Source organism: Vitis riparia, chromosome 14 (genome assembly GCF_004353265.1).
Source record: "Vitis riparia cultivar Riparia Gloire de Montpellier isolate 1030 chromosome 14, EGFV_Vit.rip_1.0, whole genome shotgun sequence".
NCBI classification, from domain to species: domain Eukaryota; kingdom Viridiplantae; phylum Streptophyta; class Magnoliopsida; order Vitales; family Vitaceae; genus Vitis; species Vitis riparia.
The window spans coordinates 3,186,511-3,204,871 of NC_048444.1; the positions used below are offsets into that span (position 1 = coordinate 3,186,511).

An 18,361-nucleotide genomic window follows, 5' to 3' on the forward strand; every position below is an offset into this window, starting at 1 on the left:
ATATTCCCAATAGTCTTTCCTTCTATCACAAGGCTATACAAGTATGTTGTGGGCATACCAGTTCTTTTCATGGTTGTTAGTCAACTGTAGATGTTGTTGCCCAGCATTGTTTTTGCGTAGTCCAAGAATTATTCCCTTTCAAAAGTAATGCTGATGCCAGAGAGAAGTAAGTAAATATTCATGGGCATATTCATGGATACATTCTTAGTGAAATGACTAAACATTCAAGCAATTAAAAAGAATCCATATTGAAACTTAGCTTCAGGAAAATGAAATTTTTCACTCAATTTTATCAGAGCAAGGTTCAAATAGCATGGAAGTGAGTTCAAATCTGCCTCGGTTTGTTTTTTATTAATTAGCAATGTAGGATGTTTGGATTAAACTTTATTCCTATTGTTTTAGTAATACTTGGGTATTCTGTCATCTCAAGTGCCCATTTCAATTAGTGAACGATCAAGTCACGGTTAGTTTCAATTGTCCAAAAGGTGATTAAGTAGAAGGAAAGTAAGTGCCACTGAGTGGTTGTATTTGGTTTACTTATGTAATAAGTCCAAACATAACATTCTACCATGGTAATGATAATGATTTAGACTTAAAGATAAAGCCTAATGCACATCTAAACAGATAGGAAGGGAATCTTCTGTCTTATATATACAATATATATGCATGGACTGAGTTAGCCACCATGGAGGGTCCCAGAATTTGGTGTCCTAGGAATCCATTGGACTAAAATATAAAGTTCCAACATGAATATTATTCATGAAAAACTGTTGTTAATGTTAAATAATGCTGCTTAGAATATTTGCCCACAAATCCTTATTGTTAATGTCCATAATGGTCATGTGTTTACCACCCCAGACCTGGTCAGTTAATTGAACCATCTAGGTTGGACTACTCTATAGATAGTGATGGACATTCCTGATGGCTTTGCCAGCCAATAATGTGACAGAACATGTTGATAATGTCCAAGGAAAGCAGCTTATTCTTTGTGTTGCAGTACAAGTATCTTTTATGAGCGTCACCGATATGTCACAGAGGCCCCAAGGGGAAAAGTGAAAACAATAATGCATAGGTATAAATAAAAGGGGTTGCATAACATTACAAAAAAACAATCCAAATCAAACCGACCCAACAAATATTTATTGTCATTCTTAGCCGCCCCTACGTGGATGGATGGAGGTGATTTCAACTTGGCTTTTGCTTTTCCATTTTTTCAATTGAAAAGAGCTTTTCCTATTTTTTTTTCATTTGTGGTCATAACATGCATGCATCAGGTCTCCCATGTTATCAAGTATTTTTCTAAATGCTTCCATGCCCCTATGGTATACTGAATTTATATGTTTTTTTTTCATTTTATTTTTGTCCTTTTGCAGCTTACTGTTATAGGATGAAAATCATAGAAAGCCCCCTGGTTACAAGCAAGCACATATACGAGTGTTCAACCAGATGAGGAATGTTATCCTGAACTTTTATGTTGTGCAGTATTTCTAGTTTGCTATTTGCTTAATACTCTGCTTCTGATGCTTAGCCAAATCTTCTGAAAACTTGGGACTTGTTTGGAACTATTTTTTGTTCTTTAGAACAAAAAATATCGAAAATATGTTCAATAATTAAAAACTGTTTTCTATTTTCTATTCTTAATGACAAAAAATAGGGTATTTTCAAATAACATATTTTAGTATTTTTTACTTGTTTTCGAAGAGTTGTTTTAGGAAATGATTATACTAAAATAATTAAAAATAAAATATTAGATATAAAAATTATTTTTAAAACATATTTAAAAACAGTCAAAACGGGTTAAAAATATTTTAGGTTTCAGGTAAACCTTTGTCCTACAAAAATCAAAAATCAGTTTTCAAAAACAATTTTTTAGAATTGTTTCCGAAAGCAATTGCCGACCCCTCGGCCACTCTTTCGAGAGAAAAAATGCATATAATTGGCTTCTGCCTTATTCAATCACCCAACCCAAAATTTTGTAGCATTTTACCAAAAAGACAAGTGTTAGTGACAGTTGCTTAGCGACCCTCTGAAGCAACAACGACCGTTCAAAAACAGAGAAGGTCACCAGAACTCAAATATTGCCTCATATGAAATCAACATTCACCAATCTTTAAGCCAGCTGGAAATATTCAAATGTGGCAAAATTGAAAGTCTATTGCTCTGTTTTGTGGCTTTTGCCCTTCCGAAGTGACAAAAGTCCCTAATGTTTATGGGCAACCCGTCAGGAGTTGGCTATAGAATCACTACTTTCCAACCAAAAGGAATAGAAACAGAGACCCTGTTGTTTGAGGTCATTGCTACAAACCCCAAGAAAGGGAATTGGGTAGGTGCTGTTACCATTTGGGTCATTCTCATGTTACACTTACACTTATTGTAGACGTCTCAAAGTATGATACTGCTTCATGGGTTGAATGGTAGATGAACAGGGGAGGCCTGGCTTGTGTGCGTGTTGTTGGATGGTTTGAATCAGCAACGCCCAGTGAAAAGGAAAGCTGATAAGTAATAATTTATAAAAGATGGGGAAACAGAAGTTGGGGTTGCAAATTGCAATTTGAAGTGAGTGCAGGTGGGCCCAACATTGATGGGACCTCAGAGAGAGACAACCATATGATCAGAAATTAAAAGTAGAGGACAGCCTAGTGGCATACGTGGCGCCATGTCAGAGGTTCTCTGGTTCTGGCCTCTTATTGGGTTGTCAAAGATGGCAGGCCGTCCATGGGGCCCCACTGCTGCATCAGCTGAGATCTGATAAACATGCTCCACCCCCCTTCCCCCTTTTTTTAATTTCTTCTTTTGGTACCATCACTCATTGACACTGAAGCAGAGCATATCAGAAACCTATGATATGAGGGTTTGTATTAGGAGGCCTGTGGCGTGGAGAAAATGGTGGCTGATTTCAGCACGAAAGCAATATGCTTGTTTTCTAAGGGATGATGGAAATGGAATCCATTCCTAGAAAAATAATGCCCAGTAGCTGATTGTGGACTTTTTCTTTTCTGAGGAAAAGGGCAGAAAGAAAAAAATATTCACCCTTGAGGGTTAAATATAAAGGTGGGAATGGATATTTTGAAACATCTCTTTGAATTTTTTAGAGATAGAAGGAAGTTTTTGAAATAAGATCATTTTTTTTTTTTTTGTTTTCTTGGTGGTCTATTGAAAGTATCAGAATGATGGCAAGAACAATTGAACATGAAAGTTGTTAAGCTTTTTGAAGGAATCCAAAGGGTTTCACAATTGAAATGCATTTTTCCTTATTAGGTCCAGTGTCATCTCCTGCAGGGTGCCAACCCAACCAATCACGAGTGGGTTTTTCACCATTAGTCAAAAACCCTAAATAATCTACAGTACTCATTCTCCAAATAACAGGCTTCTGAATCTGTTGCAATAATGTATGGGGAGAATGGGAATTCAAAACTAAAAGTGCGTTGTAGTGATTTTAGGAAACGTTTTTATTTTTTTTTCAACACTTGAAAACATTAGAAACACTTCTTAAAATTACTATCAAACGAATTCTAAATATTTATCGTGTTTTTCTGATTTGGACTGAACTTTTACACCTTGCTATTACCACTCTTGAAAGGAAAAATGTTTAGCTTCAAATTCAGAAATCAAAACTTTGATCCAGTGTTTGTGGTGATCAATCTCACTTCAACCCAATTAAAATCATGCTTTATCTCATCATTTTTCAAGAAGCCAATTTTCTAGTTGAATCCAGTTCTGTTCTCCGATGTCCTAGGAGCAGTCATTTTGAATGGGCCAGGCCCAATGAAAGGTTTTTGGTTTTTCTTGATTAAAACGACACCGTTCCATTGCCTTCAAGATCACCGGTGATCGTGCGGCCGCATCACTTCCCAGACAACAATAATGCGAAGCGAGGGCAAAACCGGAAATCAACCAAAAAAAGAAAGGAAATAAACGCGGGAAATAGAGCCGTTATCAACTAAACCCCAAATTTTGGCGCCAAAATCAGAGTTTCACTCGGTTTCGGCTGCCCGTAATTTAACGGGCAGCTCACCACCAACATTTTTGTATCTCACGAAGCTTTCCCCCCAAATATAATCTCTTTTCCTCTTTCACAATATTCGTTCTTCATTCAAACCTACTTCTCTCTTCTTTTCTTCTCCAACACTATTCGCATAGAAACAAAGACCCTTTTCGCTTATTCTTTGTTCTTCCTTTCCCACACCAATTTTCTCTCCCATTTTTCTTGATTTGTTCTGATTCTTTGATCAAATCCCATCTTTTTCTTCACTTTGGTGTTGTTCTGCATCTGGGTTGTTCTGGGTGTTCTAATTGGAGATGGGTTTTTCGGAGAAGCCGCAAGTGGATGGAAGTATAGAATCTGAGGGTAAGAAATGGGTAATCGCCGGAATATCGATACGGGCTCCGTTGAGGCCCGTGAGTACTAAGCCCAGAGAGAAGGAGAGCGATGACGAGGCATGTTCAACGACCCCGACAACGAAAGAAGCGAGAATACCGGAGAGATTGCCGTGCCCGCCGGCGCCTAGGAAGCGACGACCGTCGAGATGTCATTTGAATGGTGTGAGGGAGTTCTTCACGCCTCCTGATTTGGAATCAGTGTTTATACGCCATGTTGAGAGGGCGAATTAAGGTGTTGAGATTAGGAGGGGTTTTGGAACCCATATAGTCATGAATCTGGTTTCTGCTTTGTTTCTCTTTTTCCGGTTCTCAGTAGTGGAGAAGAGTTGATGATGTACAAAGATAGTATGTTTATGAAATCGGTAGTCTAGTGTAGTTCTTCATTTTTGCTTAATGACAAGTGTTTTTCATTTTTCTCGTTGGTATGTTTTTGGAGTGTTTTTGTTTTGGTTTAGCATTACTAGTCCTACTCTCTTCTTTCCTTTTTCTTTCTTATTTCCATGTTTGTTGGAATGAGATGCACTGCTTTCAGTGCTTAATGTTAAGTGAGGTTTTGAGGATTTTGAGCTTGGATGAACTGACTTCTTTTTTTCATCTCTCTCTCTCAATCTCACATGTTTGTAAAGCTGAAAATGGCATGAGCAGAGTTCATATTTGCTATTTGCTATGCTTATCAACCCTGCTCCGCTCATGATTCTTAAGTGAATCTCTCTGCCCTTTTACTCTTATGTTTCACTGTTTATGAACTCTGCCCCACTCATCATTCATCAAGTCTCTGCTCTGCTCTGCTCCACTCATCAACTCCCACTTCCTCGTCCCTTCACCACCACCTCCCCTTTACATTTTTGTTTTGAACTCTCTCCCAAGTCCCCATCTCCCCCTCTCCAGAGACACATCCATTTGTGTTATTTGCATACGACACCAAACGCCAGTCAATATCTAGCTAAGAATCCAAAAGTTGCCCAACACATGTAAAAGGATATCTTTTTCATGGCTGGTGATGCTGCACGGATGCTTCATACAACTGGTTGACTGTGACAAATCCTTCACAACCTTCCTCAGCGCAAGTACCTTTTTTTATGCTCTGCCACCCTCTCTTTAGTCTTCCTGTGCCCCACTCCCATGACCCACTTCACTTAGAGCTCTATGCCAAACCAACTTCCTCCTCATGCTTCACTGGTGATAAAAGGACAAACGCATATGGAGATTTTAGATTAGAATCCTATGTGGGGTTTAAGCATCGTTTGGTTCAAACACTTCTTGACAAAGACAGTTTGCTGGTTTGGCTTCAACATGGTAAATGGATGTGGTTCAGGATAAGATTTGAGGCATGTTTATCATGTACCAAACCCACATTTGTTTATGGTGGAGTCAGACAGGATATGTATGTTGCCCCTGATCAAGCAAGAAGAGATTTGTGTAAAAGGTGATAAGGGGAAGTTCAACTAATCTAGGATTCCTTTCGCATTATAAATAATGATTTCTAGGGATCACAACCACTTAACAAAGCATCTTGCAACACTTTTAAGTTAAAATTAAGCTCCACCTTTGTCAGCTAGCTAGTAGTCATTTTGAATTGAATGACCTAAGTGTCAACTCCAATATGGTTAGTTGGCAACTTGGCATTGATTTTGGACCGTTGGTTTTTTCCCTTCCTTTTTTTCCTGATAGAAATATTTTCCTGGTACTCTTTTATTTTCTCTGCACCCTGCCAAATCAACAGTCTTGCCAAGAAAGTTTCATTTTGCAGAAAAACGTCCGGTTGAATCTTGACGAAGCTAAGCTCAAATTTCACTACACTGTTTTTTTAACATATTATCTACTGTTACAGGCCTAAGTCTAAATAAGCCATTCGATTTCACAAAGCTATTTCAATCACAGATTATGAACATTATTATTCTCAGCATGAATCTGGGGTATGCAAAAGAACAGAAGGAACAAAAGGAAAAAAAAAACCTACTGAAAGGTGCACTCAAAGCTGCATTCATGTACGATTATCATAAGGACTATCCACTAAATTATCAGTTAAATGGCAAAAGGCATATAAAATACACCCAGTAATGAAAGTACTTTTTCACATGCTAGGTAAACCCTCTCGAGAAAGCAAACTTTTTCCAGAGGAAATGACAAACACTGTAACATTCAATGAATGGATTTTGAATAAGTGAGGACAAGGTGAAAGACCTCTTCTTGTCGTCTCCAAGAAGCTCTCATAAGCAAGTCCTCATGGCCAACTTGGGATTTGCTCGTCTCTGGAGACCTTACAAAGATCATTTAATTTGATAGAGACAACAGTAAAGCTACATAACAAATGATATGATTGCCTGCATATTCATCAGTTAGGCCAATCCAAAGGGTCTTTATTAGAAGCCACAGGCATATTTTCAAATCCAATCCTCAAGTCCCTGGACCCTGGACCCTGTCACCTAGAGCTGTAATGAAGAAGCCCTGTTATGGAGGTCAAGGGAAATACACTAACACACTGCCTAAACCCACTGTCACTAACTTAGCCCAATAATTGCTGTATCAGATTAGTCCTAAGATATCATTATTGAGTCAAAACCGCGTTGAAATAAAACATTAAAAAGTGATTCCAGAACGTAAGGAAACAAATTAGGGTGTACTATTTGAAATTTTGAATAACAACAAACAGAAGATGCATTGATTGTCTAGTGAGCCATGTGGTTGGTGGCTAGCAGTGGACTAGGTCTTCATCACTAGAGAAATTTATGGAGATTTCACAGTTTTACTATAAAAAAAGTACTCAAAAAATGCAGGATTAGAAGAAGGTGAGAGACTATGGTTTTACTTCACAAATTTGTTGAACAAATTGCATGGACACAACAACATGAAGGGGAAGCACTTCAACCTTGGTTTTGAAATGAGGAATATGTGGGTCAGGTCGGTAATAAGGAAAAAGTTGAGAATGAAGTAGCTGAGAAAGAAGTCAAAAGAAGAGAGTGGCGGTGGGTTGTAGGGGGGGTGAGAATGAGAGAAAAAAGAGAAGGGTTTTGATTGTGGGTAGTTGGTAATTGGATTGGGAAAAAGGAGAGGGGGGAATCCAATGAAGGAGAAGGGGGTAGACATGTACACATGGGGGTACAAGGAATCCTAAGTTACCATAATAAAAGATTCTCCTATTTCCAAATGCTAAGACGGTAAAACACTAAAACCTCATTAAAAAAAAACTCTCCATCGGCTTCCGTTCCTCCTTTTCTTATTGAGGCTTCGGTCGGAGACTCGGAGGCGGCTTTACGCGGTTTTGGGCTGCCCGACCTGCCCGTTTGAATTCCTTTTTTCTTTTTTGGCGGGAAGAACTACACCTAAATTTCAAACTTTGGATTCATTTCGCAGCGTGTTTCCCGCCAAAAAGAGGAGGCCCGGGAAAAGCGGGCTGTGGCGGCTAATACCCTGTTTGGTTCTAATTTTTGTCTCTTGGTTTCGATCATTTTTGCGTTTGGTCTCTCTCCGGGCACTGGTTGGACAACCGTGTGATGGGTGAAGAGTAAAGAAAAAGGGCGGATTGAAGCCGTCAATTTCGTCAATTAGAACCCCGTTTGGGTCTAATTTTTGTCTCTTGGTTTCGATCATTTTTGCATGTGGTCTTTCTCTCCGGGCACCGGTTGGACAACCGTGTGATGACTGATGGGTAAAGAGTAAAGAAAAAGGGCGGATTGAAGCCGTCAATTTCGTTGACTTTTAGAGTTTAAAGATTGATTAATCTAGAATGAACAACATGAATACATGATTAAGGTATGGGATTTTCAGGCAATCTGCCCAAAAGAGTCGGAAAAGCAGTTGTTCAAAATTAATCTCATATTAATTTTCAATTGTTTATATAGTTCAATATTTAAACCTATATCCATTTTATTTTCGATTCAAATGAAGTTTGATTTCCATATTAATGAAAGCCTACTTAGAACAAGATTTTATTTTGATATTAATAAATTTTTTATTTTTATTCTCATTCTAAAAAGATAATCTATACATTAATGAATAGGAATGAAATTAATTCTCAATTCTCGTTCTTTATTTTAACATTCAAAACTTGATGGTAAAGTCATTGTTTAATATGATGAATTAAATTTCAATTTTATTTCTCATTTAATTTAATTAGATATGAATGGTTATTTATCCTTAAAATTGTATAATTTATTATTTGTTTTTAACTTTTTAAGGTATTTATTTAATTTCTTTAATTTAAATATTACTGGAATATCTAATTTAATATAATTTTTCTGTATAACTAAAAAATATTACTTTAATATTTAATTTAATTTAATAATATATGGTTTCTCTTATAGACATACAAAATTTCAATTTATTTTTTTAATTCAATACTTATAACCAATGGCTAGTGGATGTGGATGTGGCACACGAGATTGTCGGTGAAATTTTGTTGTATTATAGTGGAAGGGAACATAAATAGTACAAAATGCTTATTTTATCATTATAGCATTTAAAGTGATGGTATCATACAATTTAAATTTCATTTATCACATATAAACCGTCAAACTCATTCTAACATGTCTTATAAAGTCCACATAAAGATAAAAGTTTTTTTCATACAAAAGAGTAAAACAAAAACATAAAAAAGACTCCACATACAAAAGGAGATTCAAATTGGATTGCTTATTATTTCACCTACATACCCATCACAACATGCCTCCTAAAACCCAAGAAGAAAGGCGTTTTTCATACAAAAGAGTAAGGCAAAAACAAAAAATGTTCTACATACAAAGGAAATTTAAGCTGAATTACATGACACAATGATAGAAAATCAAAGACAAACAAAGGGTGATGATGATGAGGAATACATGTGCCCAACTAATAAGGCACTCTAACAAAAGAGAGGCTTATCGAATTGCAGTTTAAGTACTCTAACAAGCGAAAGGCCTACCAAGTTGCAATTTGAGCATCGAAGGCTATTGAATAAGAAAGGTAACGACAACATGCCTTTATTGGAAGCAAAACATAAGATTAGAGAGTTTTTAGGTAGTGGTCATCCTAATGATATACTAATACTTATTCAATGAATACAAAGTATTCGAGTCTCAAATCCAACACCCCGCACCATCACTCTTGAAATCATCTAGTTCAATTAGTGTTAAAGATGTGTTCAAAAGTAGTTCAATCAAAGAAACCATAAAGTAATTGATTAGCAAATTCTTCATCTATAAGAGTATTTTTTTTCATAAAAAGTGTTGTCTCGTCACTTCAAAAATTAGTGCATAACATGTCAAGATAATTATTATAAGTGAAATTACTATTAAGTATTAACAATGTGCATATTACTTAGTGACTATGTTTATAATAATTTTTACTTTTTTATTACATATCAATAGGCATACCCACTCCATTTCCTTATGAGATAAAGATTAGGCACACAATGAAATGGAAGCTTGTGTCATTACCCAAAAAGGAAAATGGAAGCCTTGTGGATGTATCATCATTTGCGGTAGATGGATAAAGTTGACTAAGTTAGATAATGACCACAGAAATCCTAATTCACAAATTGTCACACATGTTTTTTATGCTAGCATTGATACTTGAAGAGTGTTGTTTGAAGAAGTTCATAGTAAAGGCAAAGCAAATTCATTTGAGCAAGCAACGCGACCACTAATACAACCTCCTTGTGTTATCATTGACTCCATGAGTCTTAACCAAAGAAATGGTGTTGTTGCTTCTAGTTTCATCTATACTATCTCAAAAGGAGAGAGATGATAATGACAGCCATGGTAGAGAGAATGTTGGACAACATAACCAAAATCAACATCCATTAAAACAAGGCAGGTCGAGGTTGAGGAGGGCTTCCTTATCCCTATCTCCCTTTGTAAATTTATTCTTCATTCCTCATTTTACACTAGGTGAGGTAGGGATGGGGATGGGGATGGTGAATCCTTTTTAGCCTTTTAATTTCATAATTTTTATATTTATTTTTAAATTTTTAAATATAAAAGTATACATACATATATATATATATATATATATATATATATATATATATATATATATAATCAAGGTGTGGAGGAGGCATGAAATAGGGTTCTCATCTCTAACCCTAACCTAGATTATTACTATGCATCCCCACCTCAATAGGCTTTTCTTGCTATCCCTAGCTATAGGAAGACATATAGAAAAAGGAGACAAGAAAAAGGAGACTTTTCTTGACAATTAGTCTTTTTCTATCAGTTTTGAGTCCACAAGTATAGAGTCGACACAATGACTCATTAAATGAGACTAACATTTATCGTTCTAATGTGACAAGTGAAAGCCGACTATTCCAGATTATGAGATGGGAAGTTTCCAATCTATAGAAAAGCACTAGGTAGGAATCAAGAGACTTATGCGTGACATATTCATAATTAATAAACTCCTCTTTACGGCACCAATATTGTCTCCATCAAAATAGACTTCATTCTCAAGTATCACCGACACAATTCATTTTCATTTTAGTATTAAAGAGAACCATTAGAATGGAATTTATATAAACTATTAACATTTAATGAAATTAAATATTAACTTTAATATTGAATGCACACTTTAAAAATTCATATTTCTTATCAGTACACATTACATCATCGTCAAATATCGCAAATTTTGTAAAACATTATTTTCTTCGATAAAACAACTTCAATATGTATTATTGCATGTTTAATCATTTCTTGAAGTTTTTCTCAATTCTTCTATGAGTTTTGATCCATTTCCATTTCCTAATTTTTCTAAAAGCTGAAACTAATATGCTTATCCACGATATATTCCAAACTGACAAAGTTCAAAACAAAAGAAAAAAAAAATCAAAAGGGGGGAGGACCCTTTTTTCTATGTACAGTGAGCATTGTTAATCCACAGCCGAAAGAAACCCTACCACGGAATATTTTTCTTAGATGAATGTGTTGAGAGATAGAGAAGAATAGAAAAAGACAAAGATAAGATGAAGGAAAGTAGGCTGCAATGATTTATTTATGCATACCAAGGAGAAATAATAGCACAAGGAAGAAGAAATAATGAAACTCAAATGGATGCATCTACAAGGATAAGAGATAATGACAAAATATCAAAGCATGATCCATGTGAAATACATGACATTGATGCACCGACACTCGGCATAATTCTTACCTGGATTAGTCTGTTAAACGTGACCAATTTCTCACACCTTAATCTAATCCACCACACAGTTTTCAAGGTTTTGAATAGTTTGACCTCATTCTGTGCCAGAGGTGGAGGTCAAATCTTTATCCCATATGGGTGTGGAGAAGCCTTGAAGATTAGTTTAAGCAGGCAGCCAACGTGACTCATCATAACACAGTCTAAGCAAGCCTCAAATTTCAGGTGCTTTGTGTTACAATTCAAGCAACAAAACCAAAACCACAAAGGGATACAATATCAATTCTGGAGGAGGACCACATCTCAGGAAGGGCTCCTTACTGAACATGACCCATCTAAAAAGGGTGGCCGTAGCTTCTTAAATTCACTTTAAAACTTTTTAATATCTTTGGGAATAAATTTAAGAATGACTAACTGGACCTTCCACCCAAATGCATTTCATTCAGAGTTGGCAAAAGTCAACTCACCTACAAGAGTACCTGATTAAAGGCATTAAACTCTGAAGGATCAATCCATCTACCTTTCTGAAGGTCGACCCTTCAACTGGAATGACTTTTGTTTTTTTTGGCTGACTTTGGCTTGCCATTTATGAACTATGGTACACCATCTTCAATGCGACCTGACGACTACTAGCAAGTCCTACTCATTGCCAACTATGATTCCTGTTTTTTCCAAGTTCATGCTTCAAGTTCTTAAATCAATACAGAACCTAATGAATTTCTGCAATGACATTGCCCACATTTCATAAGGCCGTCTAGGAGAAATGCCAGGAATGTAATGTTTGTGAACAGGAGAGATCAGCCTTGCCTCTCCAAAATCTCCTCAAAAGAGTAAACATTGGCTGCAGCATCTAATGGAAAATAAAAGGATTTTTAAGAAGATTTCTTGAAAATTGGTAATTCCTGCCAAAGGGGGAGCCCTGAATGAGAAAGATACCCTTAAAGTACTCCAGATGAACAATTCACCAACTACGGAAATTTATCATTGCTTTCAGAGGAAGAACCCTGAAAAATGAAAATAGAGGAAGACACTCTTTTAACTCAAGTACTCCAAATGAACAATTCTCCAACATAAGTACTGCCCATGATGAAAAAAGGACCATCGTAGCCAGCTCATTTCTCCTGCTCTTCTTGAAATTCTCAGGCCTAAACAGCAACTCATATTTTGCTGTTAATAAGGCAAGTAGTCAGTATGTTTCAGCTTTCAAACTTTCAGTAAATAGATTGTTTCATTATCATATCCTCTGTGCTCATCCTTCCCTCTTACAGGGTAGTAGGCACTTTTGAGCTACACAAACATGTAGAAATTTTAAGTGTTACACCAACATTTCTTGAAAATTGATAAAAACTTGAGCCCTGAACGAGAAAGATACTCTAACCACTCCAGATGAGCAATTCACCAACTATGAAAATTTATCATTCCTTTCAAAAAAAAGAACCCTGAAAATAGAGGAAGATACTCTTTAAGTACTCCAGATGAACAATTCACCGTTGCCTATGATGAAAAGAGGACCATTGTAGCCAGCTCATTTCTGCTTTCAAACTTTCAGTAAACCAATTGTTTCATTACCATGTCCTCTGTGCTCATCCTTTGCTCTTGCAGGGTAGTAGGCACTTTTGAGCTACACAAACGTAGAGAACTCTTGAACAACCACTGAGAAGTTAGAACTTCATAACCTCATCCAAGGATGCTATGTTCATTGTTTGATGGTTTAGACTGACTAATGCCTTCTACTCATGTCTCCCTTAGTGCCTTACACAACCTACACTCAACAAAGCTATTCAAAATTCCAAACAACTTGCTTGCAAGAAGAACTAAAAGCTTCTTAATCCTAAATTCAATTGTGAAAAGCCAGTCTCTAAGCCGGAGTAGATACAAAGCCACGCTTCTTTAGAGGAGGGATTATAGGATCATTGAATTTTTAGCTTTAATTGAGTGGTGTTGGGCTTATAGTGACTTCTAGACTTTGCATGGGGGAAGGATAGGAGGAGATGAAGGAGAAAGCTGAAGGGTAATGGAGAAAATAAACTTCTCCTGCCACATTGCTTTGTCCTCATATACTTTATATTTCAAACATATAACCACCATGCACAGGGTCAACCGCGAATAAATATGAAAAACAATAGTCAAATATATGGAAATTGTGGACTTAATCGTTCCCTTTAATCTAATATGAATAACCAAGGCAAAAAAATCAAGGCTATTGGCTACTTGATTTCCAAACAAAAACTTATGCAATAAAAGACTGAATTTGGAAATAGTCTATGTATGAATTACAAACTGAAAAGCAATTGAAGAGACCAAAAGTAGTTGCAATGTTCGGCATGTTCGGTAGAAGCAAACAGCACAATAAAGAATTAAAAAAATATGGTTTTTTTAGATTATAACAAATAAGGAATACTCACATACAACTGATTCAATCATTCAACATTGAAGTATTCAAGCATCTGTACAAGCATTATTATTGACCGAGCAGAGTGAACTACTCTCAATTTCACAACACAAACAATGTAAAACATAAAGCATTCATAATCAGAGATGGACCAAGAAATGGGAAATATGAACCATTTCCTTCTGATACTGCAAATGACAGAAATTGCAGTTCTTCTACCATCAATTTGATTAATCAAACATTAACCTTGATAAATTAATTTGATGCCCATGTTCATGCAACACTGATAGCTTGCTTTCCTCCACCAACAAGCGTCTCAATCGACGAGAATTCAAAACAAATGCCTCAACAGCATCAGCCTTTATCCCAGAACAATTCATGATATCTAAGCTCTCCAAATATCTGCAGTTTTTAATAGTAGAAACCAAGGCTGCACCAGTTAGCCGTCTACACCCTCTTAACCTCAAATCAATCAGATAATTACATGAAACGAGCATCGAAATAAACTCCTTATCCAACAACATTTCATTATAAGATAAATCCAATTTCCTCAACCCCTTTAAGTTTTGTCCTAATGTGGTGAGCATCCCAGGTACCCTTTCCACCACATCGCAATTTATGAGTGCCAATTCTTCAAGCCCATTACTCATGGCCATTACTAGACTCTTGAGGCCATCGCCAGTAACAAGACAGCAACTTTGGAGCCGAATACTGGAGAGGCCCCTGCAATTCTGGGCAATAGCCAAGAGGTGACTATTATGGAGGTCGAGAGGTAACCTAAGATCAAGTTTCCTCAAATTACACCGACATTGGTTAATGAACCTTAGAAAACCCTCTTCACTGCCACCATCATAAACCAATAAGGAATCCAGAGATAAACAATTCTGAGCTAATTTCAGTAAAACCCCATCAACAATACTCCTACATGTTCTGAGCTCCACTTCTTGAAGACCCTGTATACATGTATCAAATGACGAAAACGACCCTCCATCACCGATACTCTCACAGTTGCAGAGGCGCAATTTTCGAAGCTTTTTACAGCTCCTCCATAGCCAACCGATACCGTAAACATCGGACCCAAGGCCCGACAAGCAAAGACTTTCCAAAGGCAATTCTGAATCAGAACCTTCATTTACCCACAACCCATCTTCTTCTTTAGAATCAAATTCTACAACATCTCTGGAACATATAATAACCGATAACTCTTTCAGAGCAGGCAAAAAACCTACCCACTTGAGAAAGAGAGGAGTCGAGAGAGAAATAGTGAGAGAGGTGAGTTGGGTAAAGGAAGCAGACAGAGAAACAAGGGCGGATAGCGAGACAGGGCCGACCAAGAAGCTGAGGCGGCGTAGAGTGGAGCAAGAAGACGAGACAGAGCGGAGGAGGTAGTCGGAGAAGGCGGTGGTGGAATCGGTGGAGGATATAGAGAGGGAAGAGAGAAAAGGATAAAGAGAAAGAAGAGACAACACACAGGGAGGACCGACAGTAGAATTACGAGGGGGGATACAGAGAGAGAGGGAAGTTCTGGAGGTGCGGTAGAGGCGGAGCCAGCGGCGGGAGACGAGAGAGACGGCGGAGAATGAAGAGGAAGGAAGACGGTGGAAAATTTCCTGGAGGAGTTCGTCGCAGAGGATTGTATCCATCAGCCAAGTGCCACCCACAGCTCCAAGCTCAACTGACCGCCGACGATGATGAGCAAGAAGAATTAAAAGAAGAACATTGTCTCTTAGGTCTTGCCAAAACGCAGCGTTTAGAAGGGTATTTTCTTTGCTTTTCTCTCACTTTCCTTCTTTCTCTCTCCCCTTTTTTCTGGTTCTTTGTAGGAATTTGTGAGAAGGAAAGAGTTCTGATTAGGTGAGGGAGGAAGACAGAAATGAAATAGGTGTGAAATGCCTATATTTGCCTACTCGCGGTTTCAATATACGTGTCACACACCTTCTGTTAGGAGAATAAAAATGGCGAGGGCCTCGACGGCTGGACCCATCCCAATTATCATGCTCATCAAATAACATTAACTACCCAATTTTCATATTAAAAAATCTATGCATTTTATAAATTTATAAATTAAAAAAATACCCACGTGGCACCCCATCCCATCATTTTTTTAATCCTCATGATTTATTTGTAATAAATTATAAGAAAGGTATGTAAAGGAAAGGATTCCTTTTTATGTTTGTCTTCCCCATTTGCATTATTATTCTTAAAAAAATATTCATATTTACTTTTTAATTACAATTCAAATTCCACGCGCTGTGAGGAAGACGAATGGTTTTGGTCTCAATGTTGGCGTTGTTTTCAGCGTTCTGGACTTGCCACGCCACCTCATGTGCCGTCGCAATTTCATGAAAGGAAATTAAATATGGACACCAACAACGCCAGAAAATCCACTCGCACCTCATGTTGCGTCATGCGTGAGATGATAGATTAAATAGACTAAATATTACGTAAAATAAAAAATAATTAACAAATATAAATTACAACTCAATTATATACAATTAATAATATATTTTGTTGTTCCAAGGCAGCTGTCACAGCTAAACCCTCACACTCCCAATAAAACACATCAAGCTTTGTTTTCGTCACGTGCAACACCACCCTACCCCACTCTCTAGTCTCTACCTCACAATCCATGCATGAAATTAATCACTGTTTCTTTTATTAGATGCAGACTTGATCCAACTCCTAAAAATACTTGCAACAATCCAAGTATTATTTCGTAGTTTTAGGCTTTATTTCATAACAATTTTCAAAAAACGTTCTGACCCTTTCTAAAACAAATGTCTATTTAGGAACCAAAGGTGTTTTCAATCTAATTTTTTATGTTTTTAAAATAATTTTTTATATGGTACTTGATTTTTAATTATTATGCATATTTATATAATTATTTTTTAAAACAGTTATTATAAAATAATTAAAAACAACTAAAAATTATTCTTTAAAAACATCATATTTTATGTTTTTAGAAACAAAAAACTATTAAATCGAGGTCAGTTGACGGTGCACCCCGCAAAGGGAGGTCCCGCCAATCAGCTTCCTTGGACTTTATAGGTTTATTGACCTGTTGACTCGCACACATGTCAGACTCTTTGGTCTGTGTTTCAAGACAGGCCGAATGGGTGGTCCATGGGCCGATGCCCTCAGCACATAGGTGCCTAGAGGCATGCCACGACAGCGCGCATTATGTTCCACAATCAAGGCAACGACGTTTCCATGGGCATGACTACAGTCCGAGCTTGGGCCACCACCTCGAACCACGTCGGTCGACGTCTCGAATCAATCGGCAAACCAGCTCGTCTCAATTCCACATTTCTATTTTTTAGTTATCAAACATACTTTTCTGTTTTTTTATCATAGAGAACAAAAATCTCTTTTCTAAAACAATTATCAAACAAACTCTTATTAACTCTTTTCCACCACAATCCATTTTAAAAGTAAAAGATGATTTTATTTGAAGGTTAAAAAAAAGGTTTGAATTTTTAATATTGTCACATACTAATGAGAATATGTGCTTTTATAATTAATTTAAAAAATTGAAATTTACGCAATAATTTGTTGAATCCATCTACTCATATTTATTCTTCTAGAAATTCTAATTATGAATGTGTGGGCCTCAGGACCACCATTTTGAGCCAAACAAGAAGCAATCGTGTCATGCATGATCTTTTGTTTTGTAACACATGTGGTTGAAAATGAAACTAGGGACGTAAGAACCAGCCCCACAACTGAACTTCACCCTACAGAGATCAACTATCAAACGCAACCACTAGTAGGCAGCCCCACACTAGGTTGATGCTGGCCATCAAAAAGGCATGGCTTCAAAGTACCACAGGCAAAGATTCCTAGAAGACACTTTGGATAATAAATAATAAAACACAAGACTTAAACCTATGGGAAAATATATGGAGAGTCTACACTATTCAAGCAGAAAGAGGATGAAGTAATTAAAGGATTTTGATGCTATTATAAGTTCCTTACCTGTGGAGGTGGGTGTGGAATATTGCCTTTTAACCTCTGGGCATCTTCTTTGATTGTCCAAAACAATAAATATATTCCATGGGGAGCATAATCCGTGTCAGCGAGAGGGCTGGTCTTCATCAATCTTTCTTCTTCTTTCACTTCAATTTACTTCCATTAGCAGCACTAAGCAAGCACCTTTCTTTACTCTGATAACAAGCCAAATGGCTTTTTTTTTAGATGATTCCCTTCGATTCAAAGGAAAGATGTCCACACCACCATATTTTATGGGAATAAACATGCTGATTTTCCTTTCATATATCCCCTCTCTTCTAGGGAATAGACAGATGAGACAGGGAGAGCCAAGTTGAAAACCAATCTATACTCCATACAAAAGGGGTCACTGCCATGGATTAAAAGGCATCCAATGCAGGTTTTTAGGTTATGGGTTTTGGTCCCCACCCTGTACTAAACCTAATCCATCCGGTCCATGCTGCAAAATCCAGATTAAGCTAGGTTTTCAGACCC

At 37.0% G+C, this 18,361-nt stretch overlaps 2 protein-coding genes across 2 annotated transcripts; one reads left to right on the forward strand and one right to left on the reverse strand.

Moving 5' to 3' along the window:
• The first annotated feature begins 4,044 nt into the window (after positions 1-4,044).
• Positions 4,045-4,953, forward strand: LOC117929887 (cyclin-dependent protein kinase inhibitor SMR6). Its single transcript, XM_034850325.1, has one exon. It carries the CDS (start codon positions 4,300-4,302, stop codon positions 4,609-4,611), a length of 312 nt encoding a protein of 103 aa, XP_034706216.1. The 5' UTR covers positions 4,045-4,299; the 3' UTR covers positions 4,612-4,953.
• Positions 4,954-13,839: 8,886 nt separating this feature from the next.
• LOC117929451 (F-box/LRR-repeat protein 2) lies at positions 13,840-15,807 on the reverse strand. The gene has a single exon (XM_034849727.1). The coding sequence runs from the start codon at positions 15,520-15,522 to the stop codon at positions 14,110-14,112; it is 1,413 nt and encodes a 470-aa protein (XP_034705618.1). The 5' UTR covers positions 15,523-15,807; the 3' UTR covers positions 13,840-14,109.
• Positions 15,808-18,361: the final 2,554 nt, after the last annotated feature.